The 22,777-nt window shown below is 41.3% G+C and overlaps 1 protein-coding gene across 1 annotated transcript in view; it reads right to left on the bottom strand.

Moving 5' to 3' along the window:
- Window positions 1-2,734: 2,734 nt before the first annotated feature.
- The window catches only part of CD4H9orf85 (chromosome D4 C9orf85 homolog), a 106,411-nt gene continuing 86,368 nt past the window's right edge, over window positions 2,735-22,777 (bottom strand). Inside the window, exon 3 of the mRNA XM_042913582.1 lies at window positions 2,735-2,821. Coding sequence (XP_042769516.1) covers window positions 2,776-2,821 — 46 coding nt within the window. The 3' untranslated portion in view covers window positions 2,735-2,775. The remainder of the gene's footprint in view (window positions 2,822-22,777) is intronic.

Here is a 22,777-nt window from a genome sequence, read left to right as displayed (position 1 = left end):
TCACGCAGCCACCCAGAAGGATATTGGAACCAGCTGCGTGTTTCTTTGCCAGGACATTTCATCCTGAGTCATGGGAGAGTGTTCCAGAATCATTTCACTGTCCCTAACGAGCTCTATATTCTGTTCCTCCACCTCCTCATCCACCTCAACACAGTCAAAATCCATTCCTGCACATGCTTCCTTGGTTCTACACAGTACAGACTAGCCATGCCCTGAGATTATTTTGGTGAACATCTATTTCTATCACAGCAGGTATTAAACCTCCCTTCTTGGGTTATGCTGAGACTTGACCCTAGTTATTGGTCTGGAAGCAATGAGGTGGAAGGTGGGGATGAGAGTGTCAGAGAGTGTCAGATCTTGAGAATAAACATCATCTTGCAACACAGCCATCTTAGATAAGGCTTTGCATGGTCTCCAGGGAAGGGAGGCTGTTCTCTCTCCTCTAGCAAGGAGGACCACTGCTTCTGCCAGCTAGGTGGGTTCAGAGGAATACGGGGAGGGCTCCAAGGTTCTCAGACACATCCTTGCAAATTTATTTACCCTGGAACCCTGACTTTAGCATGGGAGACTGGTGGAAGCTGTGCATTCTAGTATTCTTTGCAGACCTGCCACCTTATTATTAAATTGAGAGACTGCTTGTTAGCACAGGCTGCCCTATAGCTACAAGAAACAAGATCTCCACATATGCTGCCAAGCAAGCCTTCTGGCATTTACAGCTTCCCTTGAGTTAATAGTTGGCTGACTTGCATCTCTTCTTTTCCTTCAGGGATTCCAAGGCAGACATCCAGCCAACTCCACCATCTTTAGAATTACCACTGCCCCATACCACTCAAGTTCTGGGCCTCTGACCAACTCAGTGCTTTCTCTTTCGTTTATACCTCATCCCAACGCATACACCAAGAGCCTTAGCAATTGTGACGCTATAGCATTGCAAAGGATTAACACCACCCCACTTACCACTAGCCATGACATCAGTAGGTAAGACATTTCAAGAGGCCCATTACAATGGTCTGCTTTCTAGAGCCAGATCTGGTACCAAATGTCTTCATTCAGATTTTCCCTAAAGCAGAACTTGACACTAGCACTTGGACTGAGGGCACGTTGTTTATTTGTGAGATGATTCTGGGAAACAGGAGTGGGGGAAAGTGAATCAGGGAAGGAAGAAAAGCCAATATTAAGAGTGCGTTGTCAAGGTCACTCCTAACTTGACCCCTGGTACCTCCTGAAAAGTAGAGTTGTCCATGTGAAGGATGGAGGCCTGGAACATTTATTCCCATTGGTTGAGGGCTGTTCCTGAAGCCGTTAACTTCCCTCACTTCCAGGCTGCACTTGGCAGGGTTACCCTTGGATGTTAATTAAAGTAATAATCTATAGAAATAGTATAACCTCATGAATTCTGAGCCCTATGGACATAAATCCTTTCTTTAATAGAAAAGACCCTCATAATCACAGGCTGATAATGTTCATACAGTTTTGGGTTTTGTTATAACTGACTCATGGCAACACTACCTATTTACTACATGGATTCATTGAAATAGATTGTTTTAAAGCTCTATTTCAGTTCTTTTCATAAGACTGGAAAGCCCTAGGAAAATAAGCAGTGGAAACTTTAAAGGAATTCTTAACAAGATTAAATATAGATAACCAATTTGACTAAGATTTCAGTAGGTCTATTATGCCGTAAACTTATTGTCTAAAATGTTAATTATCTTGGCACTGACCTTTAGATTTCAAAAGGTTGTTCCTTGTACAAATTTCATGGTGATTAAATGCTATAAAACTCCAACGTGAGAACATAATAGTCATTATAAATAGTCCCTTCAACATCAAACACACACAAACACATACATATGCACAATTACATTTGGTAATACATTTGGAAGAATTTGACTGTTAGGAAATAATCATAAGAGATATTTAAGATTAGTGAGGAATATGTAAAAGTATTCAGAGAAATAAGACCTGAAGAACTTGTGTACGTGCATGACCCTGGACTTCTCTAGGCCAAAAACCAAAGTCCCCATAAGTCTCCTCTTGGGAGATATGAAAGATAATGAGTATCGAATGGGTCAGATCATTGAGGAAACATGAAAAAAAGAAGACTGACTAGCAGGTCTGGTGCAATGCACACAGAATGAGCTTCCCTCGAAGTCATTTCATGCACCTGTCTAGTTCCCTGGTGGTTGTTACTTTATCTACCTCTGCCTTGTAGGAGAAGTTGTGGCTTTGGGCTTTAAAATCACATTCTCAGTCATCACTTCTGGGAGGGTCCTGCCCCTTAGGCCTTATGACCCAACTCCCCTCTCAGCAAGACTCCAGAGCTACTTTCTTTCAATCCAAGCGTCTCAGTGGATTAATAACAAGAACACCTGAAACACTCAGTTCTGAGCACCGCACTTCTTCGGATTGGAAAGAGCAGCTACTCAGTCCAGTCTGAGAGGGCTCCTCCTTGGGGATACTAAGAGGTAGTAGAATGTAAAGCAAAAAGCATGGATTTAGACATCAGGCACATCTGGATTTGAGTCCCAGCTCACTGAACAACATCGGGGAAATTACTCAGAGTCTCCGCACTTCTCTTATCTATCAAAGGAGGAGGCTAATAATGGCCATCTTTCAGGGACATGTCATAAATAATTTGTGTAGAGTTTCCATACATATTGTGCACTCAATAAATAGCAGCGTGTCATGGTTAAAAAGTGTGGGCTCTTGAGTTCTTGCCACTTACTTGTTGAGTGATCTTGGGCAAATTATTAACTTCTCCATGCCTCAGTTTCATCATCTGCAACATTCGGATAATGACAATACCTTCTTCGCTGGCTTGCTGTGAAGAGAAAAAACATTACTGCTCTTAGTACACTGACCTCTTCCTATTCATCAAACATGCCAGGCTTATTAGTATCTCAGGAACTTTGTTCCTGCCCTTTCCCCTGCCTGTAATTGGTGTGTGTGTGTGTGTGTGTGTGTGTGTGTGTGTGTGTGTAAGCATTTAGAGCAGTGCCTGGCACCTAGTAAGTGTTCCATAAAATTGAGCTACTGCAATGTCACTATTACTCTTTAATTCTACGGAACTCTGAAAATCCTGAGGTCAGCCTCTCTGGAACTAGTTCCTCTATCTCCCAGAAACTGTTAACCTCTTCCAAAGCAAGGTGCACTTTTGCTTCATATACTAGCCCACTAAGAAAAACACATTCCCGGGGTGCCTGGGTGGCTCAGTCAGTCGGGCGTCCAACTCTTGATTTCAGCTGAGGTCATGATTTCATGGTTTGTGAGTTTGAGCCCTGCATCGGGCTCTGCACTGAAGGTGCAGAACCTGCTTGGGATTCTCTCTCCCTTTCTCTCTGCCCTTCAACTTCTCATGCTCTATCTTTCTCTCTCAAAATAATAATAATAATAATAATAATAATAATAATAATAAACCTAAAAAAATAAAAGAAAAATCTATTTAAAAAAGAAAAAGAAACATTCCCAGGTGTGCCTGGCTGGCTCAGTCAGAAGAGTGTGTGACTCACGGGTTCGAATCACACGTTGGGTATAGAGTTTACTAAAAAAAATAAATACACTTTAAAAAAAAAAAGAAATACATTCCTCCTCAAAAAATTAAAAATAGAATTACCATATGATCCAGTAATCCCACTACTGGGTATTTTGAAAAAAATAAACCAAATTGATAAACCTCTAGCCAGGCTTCTCAAAAAGAAAAGGGAGAGGAGCCAAATAGACAAAATCATGAATGCAAATGGAATTATTACAGCCAATCCCTCAGAAATACAAGCAATTATCAGGGAATACTATGAAAAATTATATGCCAACAAACTGGACAACCTCGAAGAAATGGACAAATTCCTAAGCACCCACACACTCCCAAAACTCAAACAGGAAGAAAGAGAAAATTTGAACAGACCCATAACCAGCGAAGAAATTGAATCAGTTATCAAAAATCTCCCAACAAATAAGAGTCCAGGACCAGATGGCTTCCCTGGGGAATTCTACCAGACATTTAAAGCAGAGATAATACCTATCCTTCTCACGCTGTTCCAAAAAATAGAAAGGGAAGGAAAGCTTCCAGACTCATTCTATGAAACCAGCATTACTTTGGTTCCCAAACTAGACAGAGACCCAGCAAAAAAGAGAACTAGAGGCCAATATCCCTGATGAATATGAATGCAAAAATTCTCAACAAGATACTAGCAAATCGAATTCAACAGCATATAAAAAGAATTATTCACCACGATCCAGTGGGATTCATTCCTGGGCTGCAGGGCTGGTTCAATATTTGCAAATCAATCAGTGTGATATATCACATTAATAAAAGAAAAGATAAGAACCATATGATCCTGTCAATCGATGCAGAAAAAGCATCTGACAAAATTCAGCATCCTTTCTTAATAAAAACCCTCAAGAATGTCGGGATAGAAAGGAACATACTTAAACATCATAAAAGCCATTTATGAAAAGCCCACAGCTAATATCATCCTCAATGGGGAAAAACTGAGAGCTTTCCCCCTGAGATCAGGAACACAACAGGGATGTCCACTCTCACCGCTGTTGTTTAATATAGTGTTGGAAGTTCTAGCATCAGCAATCAGACAACAAAAGGAAATCAGAGGCATCAAAATCGGCAAAGATGAAGTCAAGCTTTCACTTTTTGCAGATGACATGATATTATACATGGAAAACCCGAAAGACTCCACCAAAATCTGCTAGAACTGATACATGAATTCAGCAAAGTCACAGGATGCAAAATGAATGTACAGGAATCAGTTGCATTCTTATACACTAATAATGAAGCAACAGAAAGACAAAGAAACTGATTTCATTCACAATCTCACCAAGAATCATAAAATACCTAGGAATAAACCTAACCAAAGATGTAAAAGATCTGTATGCTGAAAACTATAGAAACCTTATGAAGGAAATGGAAGAAGATACAAAGAAATGGAAAAACATTCCATACTCATGGATTGGAAGAATAAATATTGTTAAAATGTCAATACTACCCAAAGCTATCTACACATTCAATGCAATTCCAATCAAAATTGCACCAGCATTCTTCTCAAAACTAGAACAAGCAATCCTAAAATTCATATGGAACCACAAAAGGCCCCGAATAGCCAAAGTAATTTTGAAGAAGAAGACCAAAGTGGGAGGCATCACAATCCCGGACTTTAGCCTCTACTACAAAGCTGTAATCATCAAGACAGCATGGTATTGGCACAAAAACAGACACATAAACCAATGGAATAGAATAAAGACTCCAGAATTGGGCCCACAAATGTATGGCCAACTCATCTTTGACAAAGCAGGAAAGAATATCCAATGGAAAAAGACAGTCTCTTTAACAAATGGTGCTGGGATAACTAGACAGCAACATGCAGAAGAATGAAACTAAACCGCTTTCTTACACCATTCACAAAAAATAAACTCAAAATTACTGAAAACCCATCAAAACCCTAGAAGAGAAAGCAGGAAAAAACCTCTCTGACCTCAGCTGCAGCAATTTCTTACTTGACACATTTCCAAAGGCAAGGGAATTAAAACCAAAAATGAACTATTGGGACCTCATCAAGATAAAAAGCTTCTGCACTGCAAAGGAAACAATCAACAAAACTAAAAGGCAACCGATGGAATGGGAAAAGATATTTCCAAATGACATATCAGATAAAGGGTTAGTATCCAAAATCTATAAAGAACTCACCAAACTCCACACCCAAAAAAACAAATAATCCAGTGAAGAAATGGGCAGAAGACATGAATAGACACTTCTCTAAAGAAGACATCCAGATGGCCAACAGGCACATGAAAAGATGCTCAATGTCTCTCCTCATCAGGGAAACAGAAATCAAAACCACACTGAGATATCACCTCACACCAGTCAGAGTGGCTAAAATGAACAGATTGGGAGACTATAGATGCTGGCGAGGATGTGGAAAAACGGGAACCCTCTTGCACTGTTGGTGGGAATGCAAACTGGTGCAGCCACTCTGGAAAACAGTGTGGAGGTTCCTCAAAAAATTAAAAATAGATCTACCCTATGACCCAGCAATAGCACTGCTAGGAATTTACCCAAGGGATACAGGAGTGCTGATGCATAGGGGCACTTGTACCCCAATGTTTATAGCAGCACTTTCAATAATAGCCAAATGATGGAAAGAGCCTAAATGTCCATCAACTGATGAATGGATAAAGAAGATGTGGTTTATATACACAATGGAATACTACTTGGCAATGAGAAAGAATGAAATCTGGCCACTTGTAGCAATGTGGATGGAACTGGAGAGTGTTATGCTAAATAAAATAAGTCAGGTAGAGAAAGACAGATACCATATGTTTACACTCATATGTGGATCCTGAGAAACTCAACAGAAGACCAAGGGGGAGGAGAAGGGGGAAAGAAAAAAGTTACAGAGAGGGAAGGAGGCAAACCATAAGAGACTCTTAAATACTAAGAATAAAGTGAGGGTTGATGGGGGTTGGGGGGGGAGGGGGAAGTGGTTGATGGGCATTGAGGAGGGCACCTGTTGGGATGAGCACTGGGTGTTGTATGGAAACCAATTTGATAATTAATTTCATTTAGAAAATTTTAAAAATAAAAATTAATTAACTTAAAAAAAACAAATGAAACACTAATTTGAAAAGATGTATGCACGCCTAAGTTTATTGCAACATTATTTACAATAACCAAAGTGCCCATCAATCGATGAATGGATAAAGAAGATGTGATACACACACACACACACACACACACACACACACACACACACACAATGGAATATTAGTCATAATAAAGAATGGAATCATACCATTTGCAACAACATGGATGGATCTGGTATAATGCTAGGTGAAATAAATCAAAGGAAAACAAATACCATATGATTTCACTCATATGTGGAATTTAAAAACAAAATAAAGTGGGGCACCTGGATGGCTCAGCCGGTTGAGCCTCCCGCTTCGGCTCAGGTCATGATCTCACAATCTGGGAGTTCAAGCCCTGCGTCAGGCTCTGTGCTGACAGCTCAGAGCCTGGAGCCTGCTTCGGATTCTGTGTTTCCCTCTCTCTCTGCTCCTTTCCCGCTTGTGCTCTGTCTCTGTCTGTCTCTCTCAAAAATAAATAAACATTAAAAAAATTTAAAAAAAAACAAAAAAAAAAAGAAAGAAAGGGAAAGAAAAGGGAAACAAAAAACCAGACGCTTAAATACAGAGGACAAACTGGTGCTTCTCAGAGGGGAGGTGGGTGGGGGGATGGGTGATTAGGTGATGGGGGTTAAAGAGCACATTTATCCTGATGAGCATTGAGTAATATACAGAATTGTTGAATCGCTATGTTGTATACCTGAAACTAATATAACGCTGTGTGTTAACTCTTCTGGAATTAAACATTTTTTTAAAAGAAAGAAAGATATACATCCCTCTATGACATTCATTCCCAATTCCTCTGTCATGTACCCAGAATGTGCACAAAGAAACACCACATCACACCCCTATTCTCATCCTGGCCATTGTTTCCACTTTGTGCTCAGCTGCGGCTGGAACATGACGCTGGACTTGGGAGTTTGAAGATTCAGGTTTCAGGCTCTGCGTAGTGTTTTGGTCAGTGACCTCTGGATCCAACCTATAACTTTTTAGTGTTTTTCCTTCTTTGTTTTCAAGTACCAATTACCTGGTGATCTCTTGAGACGATTAAATGAGATAAGTAATATAATATAATTTGTGTATATGTAAATAATATGGGGTCACTCACCTGCTTAGTGGCTCCCCTTTGTCTTTAGAACAAAATTTAAACTCCTTAGCATGGGCTTTGCCTTCAGATCTCACCCCCACACCTCCCTTCCCCTCCCTCTGCTCCATGTACACTGGCCTCTTTCTATTCGTGAAACACCACGTTGACTCGTAGCTCTGCAACTTGGCCCTGTTTTCCCCTGCTTGTAACGTTCTTCCTCCAGACCTTCCCAGACTGTGTGCTCTGTTGTGTGCGTCTGTCAAATATCCCTCTTGGAGGCTCACACGGCCGGCCTAGTCTGGGTTCCCTGCCCCCAATTGCTACCACATCACTCTCTGTTATTTTCCTCATGGTACTTATCATCATCTGAAATTATCTTGCTTTATTCACTTAACAGTTTTCTCTGACAGCAGGGGCCATGTCTGTTTGGTTGACAGCTCTCCCCACCCAGCGTCTACAGACGGCACCTGGCCTAAGAGAGATGCTCCTTAAATATTTCTGCATGAATACATATCGACGTGCTCCACAAAGGTGTAGGGATGCAGGTGTCCTGGGGGAGGTACGGCAGTGACCGGCCATGGCCAAGAGAGCAGAGGAGCTCCACACATCCCAGAGTCCTTCTTTCTTAGGGACATTCTGAAGGAAGTATCACTTTAGACCACACCATGTGGCACGGTGTGGGGAAGTCCTTTTGTGAAGAGGAGGGCTGTGAGCCCCCAGACAAAGGAGAGAGAGCGTCACAGCACCCATAAGAAGGCAACCATCACTGAGAGGGAAGCCAGACCCAGGAGACACCACGTGGAAGATGTCAAATACGGAGTCAAAGAAGAAGGAGCAAAAGGGCCTCGTGAACTGGATTTGGAGCCGAAGCGGCAACATGCCAGCGGGGCTGCTGTGGGGAATGGTCTGTCCCAGCAAAACAGGACCTTGTATGCAACTGTTAGGGCATTGTGATCATAAAAAGCAGATTGACTTTGGGTCTGCTCTAGCTCTGTTTCTCAATTATGTGTCCTTACCAAAAGATCCGCTCTCACTTGGGCCTCCCTCCTGACTCTCCATGTTATCCCTACAGACTGTGGGAATTGGATCTTGCCACTGTAAATGGAGCATCAGAGAGAAAGTAGCTCGGTTGTTGCAAAAGTACTCTAAAAAGGCAACAAAGTAGGAAATATCCAGCAGAATGTAGAACCCAGTCTCCTAGATGGCGTAAAACTCACTGTGCTTACCTTCAACTTCTGGGCCACTCACAATCTGGGTTTGGCTCCCACTCTTACAGTACCTGTGAGCCAGAAGCTTGATCCAGAGTCAATTCTACTTGTGGTTTGTGGCTGCTGGTCCCTCCACCAGTTTTCCTAGCCTCGGGGCCTTTTCCCTTCCTTCTTTTTACCTGAAACAGACTCTTCCCCAAGCTTCCCACGGCTTCTACTTATCCATGGCTTGCTCACATGTTATCTCCTCAAAGAGACTGTCCTACTAGAAAATAATTTCCTTGATGGGGTGCCTGGGTTAAGCATCCGACTCTTGATTTCAACTCAGGTCATGATCTCACGGTTCCTGAGTTCAAGCCCTGCATCGGGCTCCGTGCTGATAGCCCGGAGCCTACTTGGGATTCTCTCTCTCTCTCAAAATAAACAAATAAACATTTTTTTAAAGAAGAAGGAAAAAAGAACGAAAGTAACTTCCCTGAGAGCAGGGATCTTGTCTGTCTTATTCACCCCCTATATCCTCTCGCTCCTAGAAAGTTACCTGCCCCATATGAGGGGCTCAATAAATATCAGTTTGCTCATGGAGTGGCATATGAGTTCAGGTTTTTTGCTACTATGTTTAGATTCACAATTCTGCCCTACCAAAGTCTCTACTACTTATATATTTTGTCAGTGATCAATTTAGCTTCAAGTTGACTTTGGAGTCAGCCAGATCTGGATTTTAATCTTTACTTTGACACTTCTAGCTATATGATCTTGGGCAAATTATTTAACCCCTCTAATGCCTCTATTATTTTACAGATACCGACACTTTTCTCATCGGCTAATTTAAGAATTAAATAATGTATGTAAAAGGCTTAGCACAAGGCTTAGCACATGCTAAGAACTCAATCAGTGTAACCCATTAATATTATAGATTAATGTTATTATTGTTATTTGTGCTATTTTTACCACGTATGCCCTTTGGGAACAGTGTGACTTAGCAAACCTGCCCGCTGGTGGCCCTGCCTGATCAAGTGCATAGTCTATACTCTACAGTTCACTCCCAACGTGTTTATTGAACAGTCAAAATAACAGGAATAAGTAAGACCCGGAGAGGCCACAGATGCACAAGGGAGGGCATTTCACATTGAAAGGGACTGCATGGAGGAAGACAGGTGGGACATTCTAGGAACAGAAACTAGTTCTACATAACTAGACTATGGGTTACATTCATCCATTTATTCACTTGGAAACCATTTTCCAATCACCTGTTGTTAACCAGGCACTGTGCTAAATGCTGGCGGATAAAAAGGATCAGAATGTCTTCCCTGCCCTCCAGTCTAGAGAGGGGACTCAGTCGCTAACTGACACACAGTGAGAGGTGTTGCTGTAGCAAAAGCTACGCGAGCACAGAGGAAAGGAAACAACACTTTTCTGCGTGAGGAAGAGAGGGAAAAGCTGAGAACAGAAAGGGACCCGTGGCAGAGGCACCGCAGACCAGCTGAGAGGGCTGTTTAAGCACAAGCACCGAAGGTAAAGGAGTGATAGGAACGCCAGAACTGGAAAAGTACATGGAACAGTAAATACTCAAATTAAAATTCTTGAGAGCTTGGACTTCTATGAAGAGAAGAGCAATATGCATTAATCAAATCAATCCAGAGCCTCCAAAACTGACCATGGTAGAAGTCTCTGTGCGGGAAGGGACAGATGGGCTTGGAAACCCTGACTTTGTCCCCCTTTCCCCTGGAGAGGGATCCTTTTCCATGGCTGCTGTGACCACAGGGCCTCCAGAGGGCGCTGTTCTCCCTCAGTTCTTAGGCGCAGTAGTGGGTCTCCACAGGAGCCAGCGTCAGAATGCTCTGGGAGGCTGGACACATCCCTGGGCCCCACCCTGAATTCGGATTCAGTTTGTCTGGGTGGGATCTAAGAATGTGCATTACTGATGATTTCCCAGGTGGAGGCTAATGTTGCTGGTACAGACCAACTTTGAGAACCACTGTGCACAAAGCATCCGAGACCCTTCTTTGTATGATCAGAAGTACAGAGAAAACAAAGCCGGAACATTGCAAGGAGGCCTTGCTTAAGGCTCTGGAGGAAAACAATCAAACAACAACAACAACAACAACAACAACAACAACAAATCACAGAGCTCCTCCCAGCCATATATGTGGCTTATACTTTGTAGCTCTGAGTTTTGAGAACCCTCTGAGTTCTAGCTTTCTGGCTGAGAGTAGCCTCTCTTCCCCAGCTCCTTCCTTTAGGGCAGATGAACATCCCCTATAGAGAGAGTAACAAGTTTTATCCTCCCCCGGCCTTAGTAGGAATAAGACCAATGAGCAATAACACAGATTACAACACAAGATTACAACACAGATTACAACACATTAATCTGATTAACTGAAATACATATGAAATAGAAAATCTTTATTTCCTTAATAACAGTGGCTTATTTATTGTAGAGCTCCTTCCAATTTCTAGAACAAAGCTTTGTCCCTGGTGTGTGCCTAACAAATGTCTGAAGTTAATGGAATTATGGCTCACAACATCTCTTCGTGCACAGAAATACAGTCTACTTTGCTAGTCTTACTCGTTTGTTCTTACCCAGCTATATTTAGCCCAAGAACTTTGAATCATTTATTATTTTTATCATTTATTGCAACAGCTTTCCAGATAGCACACAGGCTCAATAAATACAGGTGTATTCCTCTTTATCTCTGTACTATGTCTTTCTTGGATCATTATCTTAGAGATCTGTGCTTAATTACTAGTCTTGTATTTATTTGTGTCATGGCTTGTCATGACTTTGGGTTGTTTTTGAAGAAAAATATGCATCACATTTTTTTTTCCTTACAGATAATCAATCCCTAGCTACTCTTTGATGTCCTCTATGATCCTCTTGGGAACTAAAATTAACCGCCCCCAATTATGTTTCCCTTTTTATCTGTTCATTTGCAGTTGTGTGCCTCTTGCAGATAAAGGGCTGGTAAAGCTCTCTCATGTTTTCTTCCACAGAAATATTTCCAAAGACTTAGGGGGTCTTTAAAACATAGACTAGGGGCACCTTGGTGGCTCAGTCGGTTGAGTGTCTGACTCTTGATTGTGGCTCATGTCATGATTTCCATGCTGAGTGTGGAGCCTGCTTAAGATTCTCTCTCTCTCTCTCTCTCTCTCTCTCTCTCTCTCTCTCTTGCTCTCTCTCTCTCTCTCTCAAACAACAAGAACAACAACAAAAACACAGACTACATCAAGAGTGGGGGCAATGAGAAGTCACAAGAAAGATGATCATAGCATCTAGACTCCCATTAAAGCATCTCTTTGGACATCACTGGGTTCCAAATGGAGGACAGGATAGAGAATGGAATGGACAAAAGAGTAATAGAAAGGGTGCAGAACAGGCTCCACCAGGGGCAGCCACAGACCTACCAGTCTTCTTCCCTCCCCTGCCCTGTCAGGCCTCAGGCAAAAGCCTTGCAGTAGACTTTAAAAGAATGTGCCAGGGAGAAAGAGGAGTCAAAGCAAGTCTGAAGAGAAAGAACAAAAGGGAGTTATAAAGAGTGTGAGAGCCAGAGCAAATGAGAGAGAGGAAGATGGAGAGACCAAGAGAGAAAGACAGAGACAGAGAGACAGAGAGAGACAGAGATGCAAAGCGACTCTTCCAGAAGGATAAATCACTCTTCCCACCAAGCTACACACACACTCCCAAACACCTCACAGGTCCCCCAACCTGGAAGTACAAGCCTCAACAGGCTGAGTCACCACCCTAGCCCTAAATAAACTGCTTGACCTGGTTCTGAAAGGGATTACTTTTAGCCTTAGTCACTGTGGATTATTCCTTTGTACTTGCAGTGGCCACCTGTCTTATCTACCCAAGGTGACTAATGGATTAAAGTCATTTTCCTGACATCAACTTCATGCAACCATGTTTGTTTTTAAAAGACCAATCAGAGGCTGAATAAAACAGAATATGGCCTCAGGATTCTCATCCAGATGCCAACAAACTGGAACTAGACCAGGTTAGGAAACAAAACCAAAACAAGAAAACAAACAACAACAACAACAAAAAATCACAGTAAATTAAAATGTGGCAGCTGTTTGCCAACTCTCAGCCAAAAAGTAATCTTTCCTGAAAGAATGGCCTCCTGGAGAGCAAGTGTTACACTTGCATATCTTTGTGGAATGGCGGGATTTAAGAGCATTTGGACTGATGGTTCATGGCTGAAGACAACTGGTTTACCACATTTGATCCCCATTAATGGCCCAGTGAGGGAAATGGATTCCATTTTATACATGAGGAAACCGAGGTTCAGATACACCAATGATCACACAGTAACAACCAGGAAGTAGAACACAGTCCTCCTAACTAGGGCTCTAGGGCTCTAATAAGTATGTATGGGACCTCAAAACTCAAGACAAAGAAATATGTCCTTACTATAGTAGTCAACACTATTAAAAGTCCCCCAGGGGCGCCTGGGTGGCTCAGTTGGTTGAGCGACCGACTTCAGCTCAGGTCATGATCTCCTGGTTTGTGAGTTCAAGCCCCACATTGGACTCTGTGCTTATGGCACAAAGCCTGCTTGGGATTCTGTCTCCCTCTCTCTGACCCTCCCTGACTTGCTCTCTCTCTCTCTGTCTCTCAAAAATAAATTAAAATAAATTTAAAAAAAAAGAATTAGGTGCTTAGTTCAAAACAGTAGCAGTAAAAGCAAGTCTTTTTTTATCCCTTTTCTCTTAATCTCCCTTCACAGAATGTGCTGTTTGTTAAGAATCAAGGACAGCTAGGGGCGCCTGAATGGCTCAGTCAGTTAAGCGTCCGACTTTTGCTCAGGTCATGATCTCACGGTTTGTGGGTTCGAGCCCCGCGTCGAGCTCTGTGCTGACAGCTCAGAGCCTGGAGCCTGCTTCAGATTCTATGTCTCTCCATCTCTCGGCCCCTCCCCTGCTCATGCTCTGTGTCTGTCTCTCAATAATAAATAAATGTTAAAAAAATTTAAAAAAAAAAGAATCAAAGGATAGCTATCATTTGCTGAAAGCAAGTAGGAAAAATACAGAAAACATGTACAGAAGAAGAATCCAAAGAAAACAGGTATAACATATGAAGCAAAATGTACTCTTTTTAGATATTATCATTATTTTCAGCAAGATGAGAGAATATATTTCACGCATAAAAACTAAACAGGGTGCTGGGGTGCCTAGGTGGCTCAGTCAGTTAAGCAGCCGACTTCGGCTCAGGTCATGATCTCGCGGTCTGTGAGTTCGAGCCCCGCGTCGGGCTCTGTGCTGACAGCTCAGAGCCTGGAGCCTGTTTCAGATTCTGTGTCTCCCTCTCTCTGACCCTCCCCCGTTCATGCTCTGTCTCTCTCTGTCTCAAAAATAAATAAACGTTAAAAAAATTAAAAAAAAAAAAACTAAACAGGGTGCTATGAAAAAAGAATAAAAATTTTAAAAAGTTCTGGAAAAATCAGAGTTCTTAAAAAATTCAGTAGAAAGGCTGGACTACAAAAATTAAGCAAATCTCCCAGATAGTAGAACTATAAAAGAAAAAGATATGGAAATAAGGGAGAAAAGACAATAAACTGAGAGAAGAAATCATAGATACCTATCAGGTAACTCATAGCAGTTCCAGAAAAAGTGGACAGATAAAATGGAAGGAATAAAATTATCAAAGAACTGAGATTAAAGAAAAAAGTCCAGACTAGAAGAACATAGTCTTCAGGGTGAAACTGCTCACCAATTGCCTGATTTAAATAAATGAAAAAGACTCCCAGCATACAATCATAAAATTTTGGAGAAACAACATAAATTAAGGATTCTCACCACTTTCAGAGAGGAAAAACAGTCACAGACAATGTCCCCACTAAATGTCAAAAGGACATTTAATTCTCAAGGGCAATACTGAAAGGTGTTAGGACGTTTATTTACAATGTTCAAGGAGGCATGCCTGCCAAACTCTATATCAAATTACAAATCTTGTATGAAGGTAAAACAAAGACATTTATAGATATGCAAAGGCTCCAAAACTATATCTGACATGCCCCTCTTTAAGATGCCACTGTAAAGCGGGCTTCACAAAATAAAGGAGTTACAACAACAACAAGAACAACACAGGGAGCAGCATGGGATACACAAAAGATGGACCCTACAAAAGGAAAGGAAATCACAGAATGAGTGCCAGGCTGGAGACGCTCAACCACAACCATATACTCCCTACAACTTTTCCTCCTTAAAAAAACAAAGACTAAGATTGCTTATCACCAAATGACTCCCTCACTAGGGAAATGTTAAAAGACATTCTTAAAGATGGAAAATGAGGGCTGCCTGGGTGGCTCAGTCGGTTGGGCCTCCGACTTGGCTCAGGCCATAATCTCAGGGCTCCTGAGTCTGAGCCCCACCTCAGGCTGCTGTCAGGCTATCAGAGTAGAGCCTGCTTCACGTCTTCTGTCCCCCTCTCTCTGTCCTTCCCCCATTTGCGCGTGCTCTCTCTCTGTCTCTCAAAAAATAAATAAAACATTAAAAAAAAAAAGATTGAAAATGATCACAGGAGATAGAAGAAAATAGGGGGAGGAGGTAAACAAAATTGGTAACACATTGGTAAGTATAAACAAATAGAGAGGCTCCTGGCTGGCTCAGTCAGTAGAGCATGCAACTCTTGATCTCAGTATGATGAGTTTGGGAGCCATATTGGGCATAGGGATTACTTGAAAAATTAAAATTAAAAAATAAAATTAAAAAAAGAATTCAATTTATTCACTAATTTATAGTTAGAAATAGAAGGCTCTGGAGCTTGCAGGTGCTGTTGACAGAGTTATTAGTAAAACACTCAAGAATCTTCAAGATTTTTTGAACTGTTTGCATTCTCAGAGATCAATTGGTTTAACTCCGTTTTATTGGAAGACTACATAGTAGAGTGAAAAGAGACACTGATGCATAGACTGTCAGGAGCCTGTGTAACCATCAGCAGATAATTTAATATAGTGGATCACTTTATTTATTTTTTTGTTTTGTTTTGTTTTGTTTTAGTAATCTCTACACCCGATATGCGGCTCAAACTCATGACCCAAAAATCTAGAGTTGCATGCTTTTCTGACTGAGCCAACCAGGCACCCCTCTCTTTTTTTCTTTTTAAGGCAGGAAAGCATTAGCAATTCACTTAAGTCTATTTCAAAGATCATGAGAAGTAGAGCAACATTATAGCATGAAAAAGGGAGCCCTGGTGAGGTGAGGCTACTAGGTGGAAGCTCACAATGAGTTATTCTTTTCCACATGTTTGATGAGACTCCAAGTGGATGAAACACTAGGAGTAAAGAGTTAACCCTATCAGATGAGATTGGGTGAACATCAGTAAGTAGGTTAAGCAGACGAGTCTTCCTTTGTCCCTTGTCAAACATCTATCCCCATGTTCTCAAGTACGCACCTGCCAGGAGGGCCGGATGGGAGCTGTAAGAGCGAGGCATCTGGGTCTTTAAGCTTCTGGTGATCCTGACACACCCCCAGTTACAACCCACGGCCCTAGGAGATCACAAGTTCAGGGAGACGACGCTTTCTAGTATTTGGTTCTCCTATAGCCATTGTTTCTTAACTCGACAAAGAACAATCCAGTAAACCATTATATTATTTACAATTATTAGCACACCAACTTCTAGACAGGTCAAACCAAAAAATGGATACAACTTCCAGGGGTTGGCTCTAAAACCTGCTTCTAAGCTCTTCCTGGTTACGTGGGCAGCTAAAGAACCCCGGCTGAGTCATCCATCTGGCTCCCCTTTAAAATGCTCATGGAGACATAGTTACAAAAAGAAAGTCCCAACAAGACTTCAAAATAAAAACATCCGTCATCAGGTAGGGCAGATCCCAATTTTCAGTAAATTATCATGTGACTGAGAAACGAACAGGGTCAAGTTATGACCTCTGAAACTAAACTCTGTACCCAAGAGAAAGTAGAACAAAGCCTCTACTGGAGGTAGGGGCTCGGGTACGGATATTAAAAATATTTAACAACCGGAGCAAATGGTCACAGATCAATCAGCACAGGGGCCAGATGCAAACCCCTGCTTGTGTTCGGGCATATGAGCAAGAAGGAGGTGAATGTCGGACCAGCTTCCTCTATTTTTTTTTTTTTTTTAATTTACATCCAAATTAGTTAGCACATAGTGCAACAATGATTTCAAGAGTAGATTCCTTAGTGCCCTTTACCCATTTGGCCCACCCCCCACTCCCACAACCCCTCCAGCAACCCTTGCTTTGTTCTCCATATTTATGAGTCTCCCTGTTTTGTCCCCCTCCCTGTGTTTATATTATTTTTGTTTCCCTTCCCTTATGTTCATCTGTTTTGTCTCTTAAAGTCCTCAGATGAGTAAAGTCATACGATTTTTGTCTTTCTCTGACTAATTTCACCCTCCAGTTCCATCCACGTAGTGGCAAGTGGCAAGATTTCATTCTTTTTGATTGCCAAGTAATACTCCATTATATATATATACCACTTCTTCTTTATCCATTCATCCATCGATGGACATTTAGGCTCTTTCCATACTTTGGCTATTGTTGATAGTGCTGCTATAAACATGGGGCTGCATGTGTCCCTTCAAAACAGCACACCTCTATCCCTTGGATAAATGCCTAGTAGTGCAATTGCTGGGTCGTAGGGTAGTTCTATTTTTAGTTTTTTGAGGAACCTCCATACTGTTTTCCAGAGCAGCTGCACCAGCTTGCATTCCCATAGCTTCCTCTATTCTTACTTTCCCATCCACCACAGGGAGAGTTGGGGACAAACCAAGAGGTCACCCCAAAACTATAGGCTCTCTTCTGAGGCAGTTAGGGCCACTGCCACACCCCTAAATCCAACTATTACTCTCTATCCATTCTGAATCCACAAATCCTAGAAATGCAACATGACCAGTGATGATACCTGATGCTGGTTGCATGCTCAGGAGAGCTCTGGAAGCAAGTGCTGATCCCTGGGCATTGTAATTTTTTTATGCACTGCTTCTGGTCAAAACAAAACAAGAAATCACAAACTGATTCAGATTATCCAGGAATAAATTCTCTATAAGGTTAAGTGATGAGATATTAGGTCCAAAAGAACAGCCAGCCTTAATCCAGGAGGACTGAACTTGACCACCTGAGAAATATTTCTGGCTAAAGCTAAAAACAGCTCCCCACTGATGACCAGAGAGAAGTCCAAAAGTCTCCAAGTATGGAGAAGGCAGGAAAGACTGAAATCTGGAAATTAAGTTGGAACCATATCTTACACCTTACTCTAAGAAAATTCCAAGTGGATCAAAGACTTAAGTGTAAAATGTGAAGTTCTGGAAAGAAAATATATGGGGGGTGCCTGGGTGGTTCAGTCAGGTAAGTGTCCAACTTCGGCTCAGGTCATGATCTCACGGTTTGTGGGTTTGAGCCCTGCATCGGGCTCTGTGCTGACAGCTCAGAGCCTGGAGCCTGCTTGGGATTCTGTGTCTCCCTCTGTCTCTGCCCCTCCCCCACTCACACTCTGTCTCGGTTTCTGAAAACCAATAAACACTAAAAAAAAAAAAAAAATTAATGAAAACATATGGGAATTTTTTCATATCTTTGAAATAATGAAGACATTACTAGATATTTTTAGTAGTCATTAAAAATTGGCTAATTGCTACATTTTACTACATTTAAAAAAAGCAAAGAAAAGCTTCTGCCACGTGGGGCTCAAACTCATGAACTGTGAGATCATGACCTGAGCACAATCAAGAGTCAGACTGAGTCACCCAGGCATCCCTAAACTTTTATTTTAGAATAATTACAGGGTCACAGAAACTTGCAAAAATAGTAGACACAATGGAGTCAAGTTCTCCTGTAGACTTCATCCAGTCTTCCCCAATGATTACCTCTTATGTAACTATAGTGTAATAGGGGACAATAACAAAATCAGGAAACTGACATTGATGCTATGCAATGACATAGTTCTATGCCATTTCATCACATGTGGATTCATGCAACCCTACTGTAATCAGGATATAAAACTATCCCACCCCACAAAGATCTCCCTTGTGCTACCCCACCTTCTCCCCCAGTAACATCCCTAACTCCAGGCTGTTGCTAATCTGTTTTCCATCTCTATAATTTCATCATTTTGAGAATCTCACATCAATGGAAAGATATAACATGCGGCCTCTTAAGATTCACTTATTTCCATTTAGCACAATGCCCTTGAGATCCATGAAGTTGTTGTACCAACAGTTTGTTCCTTTTGTTGAATAGTATTTGATGGTATCATTGTACCATGGTTTGTTGAATCATTCCCTTATCAAGGGCATTTTGATTGTTTGCAGTTTGAGGCTATTACAAGTAAACCTTCTATGAACATTTGTGTGCAGGTTTTGTGCAAACATGAGTTTTCATTTCTCTGGGATAAATGCTCAGGTTGTACGATTATAACTCATACATTAAGTGTGTGTTTAGTATTTTTCTTAATTTTTTTTATTTTAGAGAGAGAGAGAACACAAGTGGGGAAGAGGGACAGAGGGGGAGAGAGGGAGAGAGGGAGAGAGAGAGTAAGAGAGAGAGAGAGAGAGAGAGAGAACCTCAAGCAGGATCCATGCTCAGAGCAGAGCCCAACACAGGGCTCGATCCCATGGCCCTGGTATCATGACCAGAACTGAAATCAAGAGTCACATGCTCAACTGACAGAGCCGCCCAGGAGCCCCAGTACTTTAAGAAACTATTTTCCAGAGTGGGTATCATGTTACCTGCCCAACAGCAATGCGTGAGAGATCTAATTACTCCTCACTATTGCCAGCATTTGGTCTTGTTACTATGTTTTATTTTAGCAGTTATAACAGAAGCATAGTGATATCATACTGTGGTTTTCATTTGCATTTCCTTAAGGGCTAATGATGTTGGACATCTTTTTGTGTGTTCATTTGCCACCCAAACATCCTCTTCAGTGAAATGTCTCTTCATATTCTTTGCCCATTTTCTAACTGGATTGTTTGAACATATACTGGTAAAAAGTTTATGGATTTACTCTGGAAATGCAAGTTTATCGAGCAAGCAGGAGGGAAGTGTGATAGGGCTATTTGATGACATTGCAGCTGTTTAAATGCAGATGCAGGAGACAGAATGATGATGAATGGAAGACAAATACTGGGGAAGTAATGTCAAGATGTGAACACAAAAGGGAGGAAGGTAGAGGGAAAAGGAGGAGGGGAGTGAGAGACAGTGGATAAAGGAAGAAAGGAAGAGAGGAAACTTAAAATGAATGAATAAATAAATAAATAAAGTAAATAAAACTTAAAAAAAAAAGTTTTTGGTATTGTAAAATTGAATTGTAACCTGCAAAGTGGTGATGACTTCGACTTCCTTTAAACTAAATCTAAGCTTACTGCTGCTGGTGATAAGGGTGAAAGAGAATTGGGAGTCAAGGGGTATGATCTTTATCCCAGTTCTACCAAAGACGGGGAGCTCTGTCAAGCTCTTTCATCTGTGGAGTGGGAAATCGAGTCATCTGCCTCTCCTATCTCTTGTGCACATTATATCCTATAAAACACTTACTAGAAAATACTTTTGCACTTGAAAGTTCTTACAAATAAAAACTGTGATTGCTAATATTATTATGACATTACAGTTAAATTCAAATACTCTATAAATGAAAATGTAACCTACATAAGTGTGTAGGACCACAGAGAATGAGGTGACGTGAAGGAGACAAGAGAGGCTCAAATTAATGACACAGGAGGTCATGAACCAGCACTGCCTTCAGAGGTGAGAGCCATCTCTCAACCCTTTTCTTCCTGTCACGGCAATGAGAGGAAGCCTGGGATCATCCAGCAGCTGGGGTGGGAAATTCCTGAGGTGGTTTCTCATATTCAACTTTCTCTTCTCAATCCCAGTTAGATCCCAGTTCAAAGAAATTCTCCTCTTCCCCAAAGCCACCACCCTGTTCAAAGTCCGGAATTTCTGCATCAGCCTCCAACTCAGCAGAGCAGTATTTCCCCTAAACTGCTTTTCCTGATTTCACCATCTCAGTCAATAACACAGTTAGCCATTTGGTGTGAACTTTGCAGTTTCCAAAGTCTGAAGTCATTCCTGAATCCTCCTACTCATATCCAGGGCCACATTGTGACGCCATGGGCCCTAGGCACTTTGCCTTCGTGGGTCTCTTTCTCCATCAGAAAAAAACTATATGTAATTATATTAAATACATACATATATTTTACAACTGCATGATTACAAAGACGGATGTATATGATCCAAACTGCATTCACTTTATATATTCTTTTCTTTCATGTTGAGATAAATTAAAATTAAAATATTTTTTTAGACTCCTGAATGTACCATGGGTCCTAGACACTGTGCCTCCTGCTTAACTGGCAAGTCGGTCCTGCTAGTCACTAAGATCCACAGCCTATGGACAAAGTCCTAACTTTCTGTTCTGATGTTCATGGCCTTCAAAAATCTGACTGTTCACCATTAGAAGTCTTTTTGACTCTGCTTCCCCACAGGAATGCTTTTCCTTGGTCGAGCTGGCTTGTCCACTGTTTCCTGAATACAGCTGTCCCTGTCGCCATTTTGGAGTTGCTTCCCTCCATTTGCCTTCTCCTTTCCCAAAGCTTTACTTTGATTTATATTTGTCATATGAAGCCCATTTAAATCTGGCTTCAGAGACAGAGACAGACAGCATGGTACAGGCAAAAGAACACAAAGTAGATATAGATGGACTTAGGTTGCTTTTCCTCTCAGAGCTAAAGTTTCCTTACTTCTAGGGGTGCCTGGCTGGCTCCACTGGTAGAGCACGTGACTCTTGATCTAGGGGGTCATGAGTTCAAGCCCTATGTTGGGTGTAGAGATTACTTTCAAAAAAGGATAATGTTACCTGTCTTTTAGGAGTGACATGAGGAGTACGTAAAAGTAAATACAAAACAAAAAAACCCAGAAAACCCTAAAAAGTACCTGGCACACAGCATCCTTTCTTCCTTTTCCTTCCCACTTCTTGCTAACTGTGCAAGGTTTCAGTGATCTGTTTCTCAGTTGAAACCCCTGTACTACATGCTTAATCAAACCCAGACAATCTTTTTTACTGGATTGGATTATAAGTAAAAATATATAAATACAAATAAACAACTTTACTGAGAAGTAATGGATATACTACAGCTAGCATATATTTAAAATGTACAATTTGGTGAGTTTAGACCTATATATAAATCCATGAAACGCTCACCATGATCAAAGTAATAGACATACCCATCACCACCAAAACTTCCATGTGCTCCTTTGTGATTCCTCCTCCCAATCCTCCCAACTTCCCTCCTATGCCACACAACCACTGATCTGTTTTCTGTCACTGTAGATTAGTTTGCATTTTCTAAAAATTGTATATAAATAAAATCATACAGCATGTACTTTTTTTATGTCACTCCTTTCATTTGGCACAATCATTTTGAGATTCATTTATATCGTTACATGTGTCAATAATTCACTCCCTTTTATTGCTGAGTCGTATTCAATTGCATGAATTGCAAAGTTTCTCTTTTCACCTTGTGATGGACATTTTGGGTTTTTCCCCAAAACATTGGGGAATGTTGGGCTCTTGTAAATAAAGCCGCCATGAACAATTTGGTGTACGTACAGGCTTTCATTTCCCTTGGATAAGGACTAGGATTGAAAACACTGACCCATAGCCTAAGTGCATGTTTAACTTTTCAAGAGATTGCCAAAGTGTTTTCCAAAGTGGTTGGTTGTCTCATTTTACATTCCCACCAGCACGTGTGAGCATTCCAGTACTTCCTCACTGTTGCCAATACTTGGTATGGTTCGTCTTTTTAATTTGAGCCATTCTAGTGGATATTTAATAAATATATTATTTTAAAAGTTTATGGGTCAGTCATTTATAACACACAGG

Source organism: Panthera leo, chromosome D4 (genome assembly GCF_018350215.1).
Source record: "Panthera leo isolate Ple1 chromosome D4, P.leo_Ple1_pat1.1, whole genome shotgun sequence".
Classification (NCBI taxonomy): domain Eukaryota; kingdom Metazoa; phylum Chordata; class Mammalia; order Carnivora; family Felidae; genus Panthera; species Panthera leo.
The sequence above is the reverse complement of the archived record's forward strand: the minus strand, read 5'-3'. Positions and strand labels throughout refer to the sequence as shown.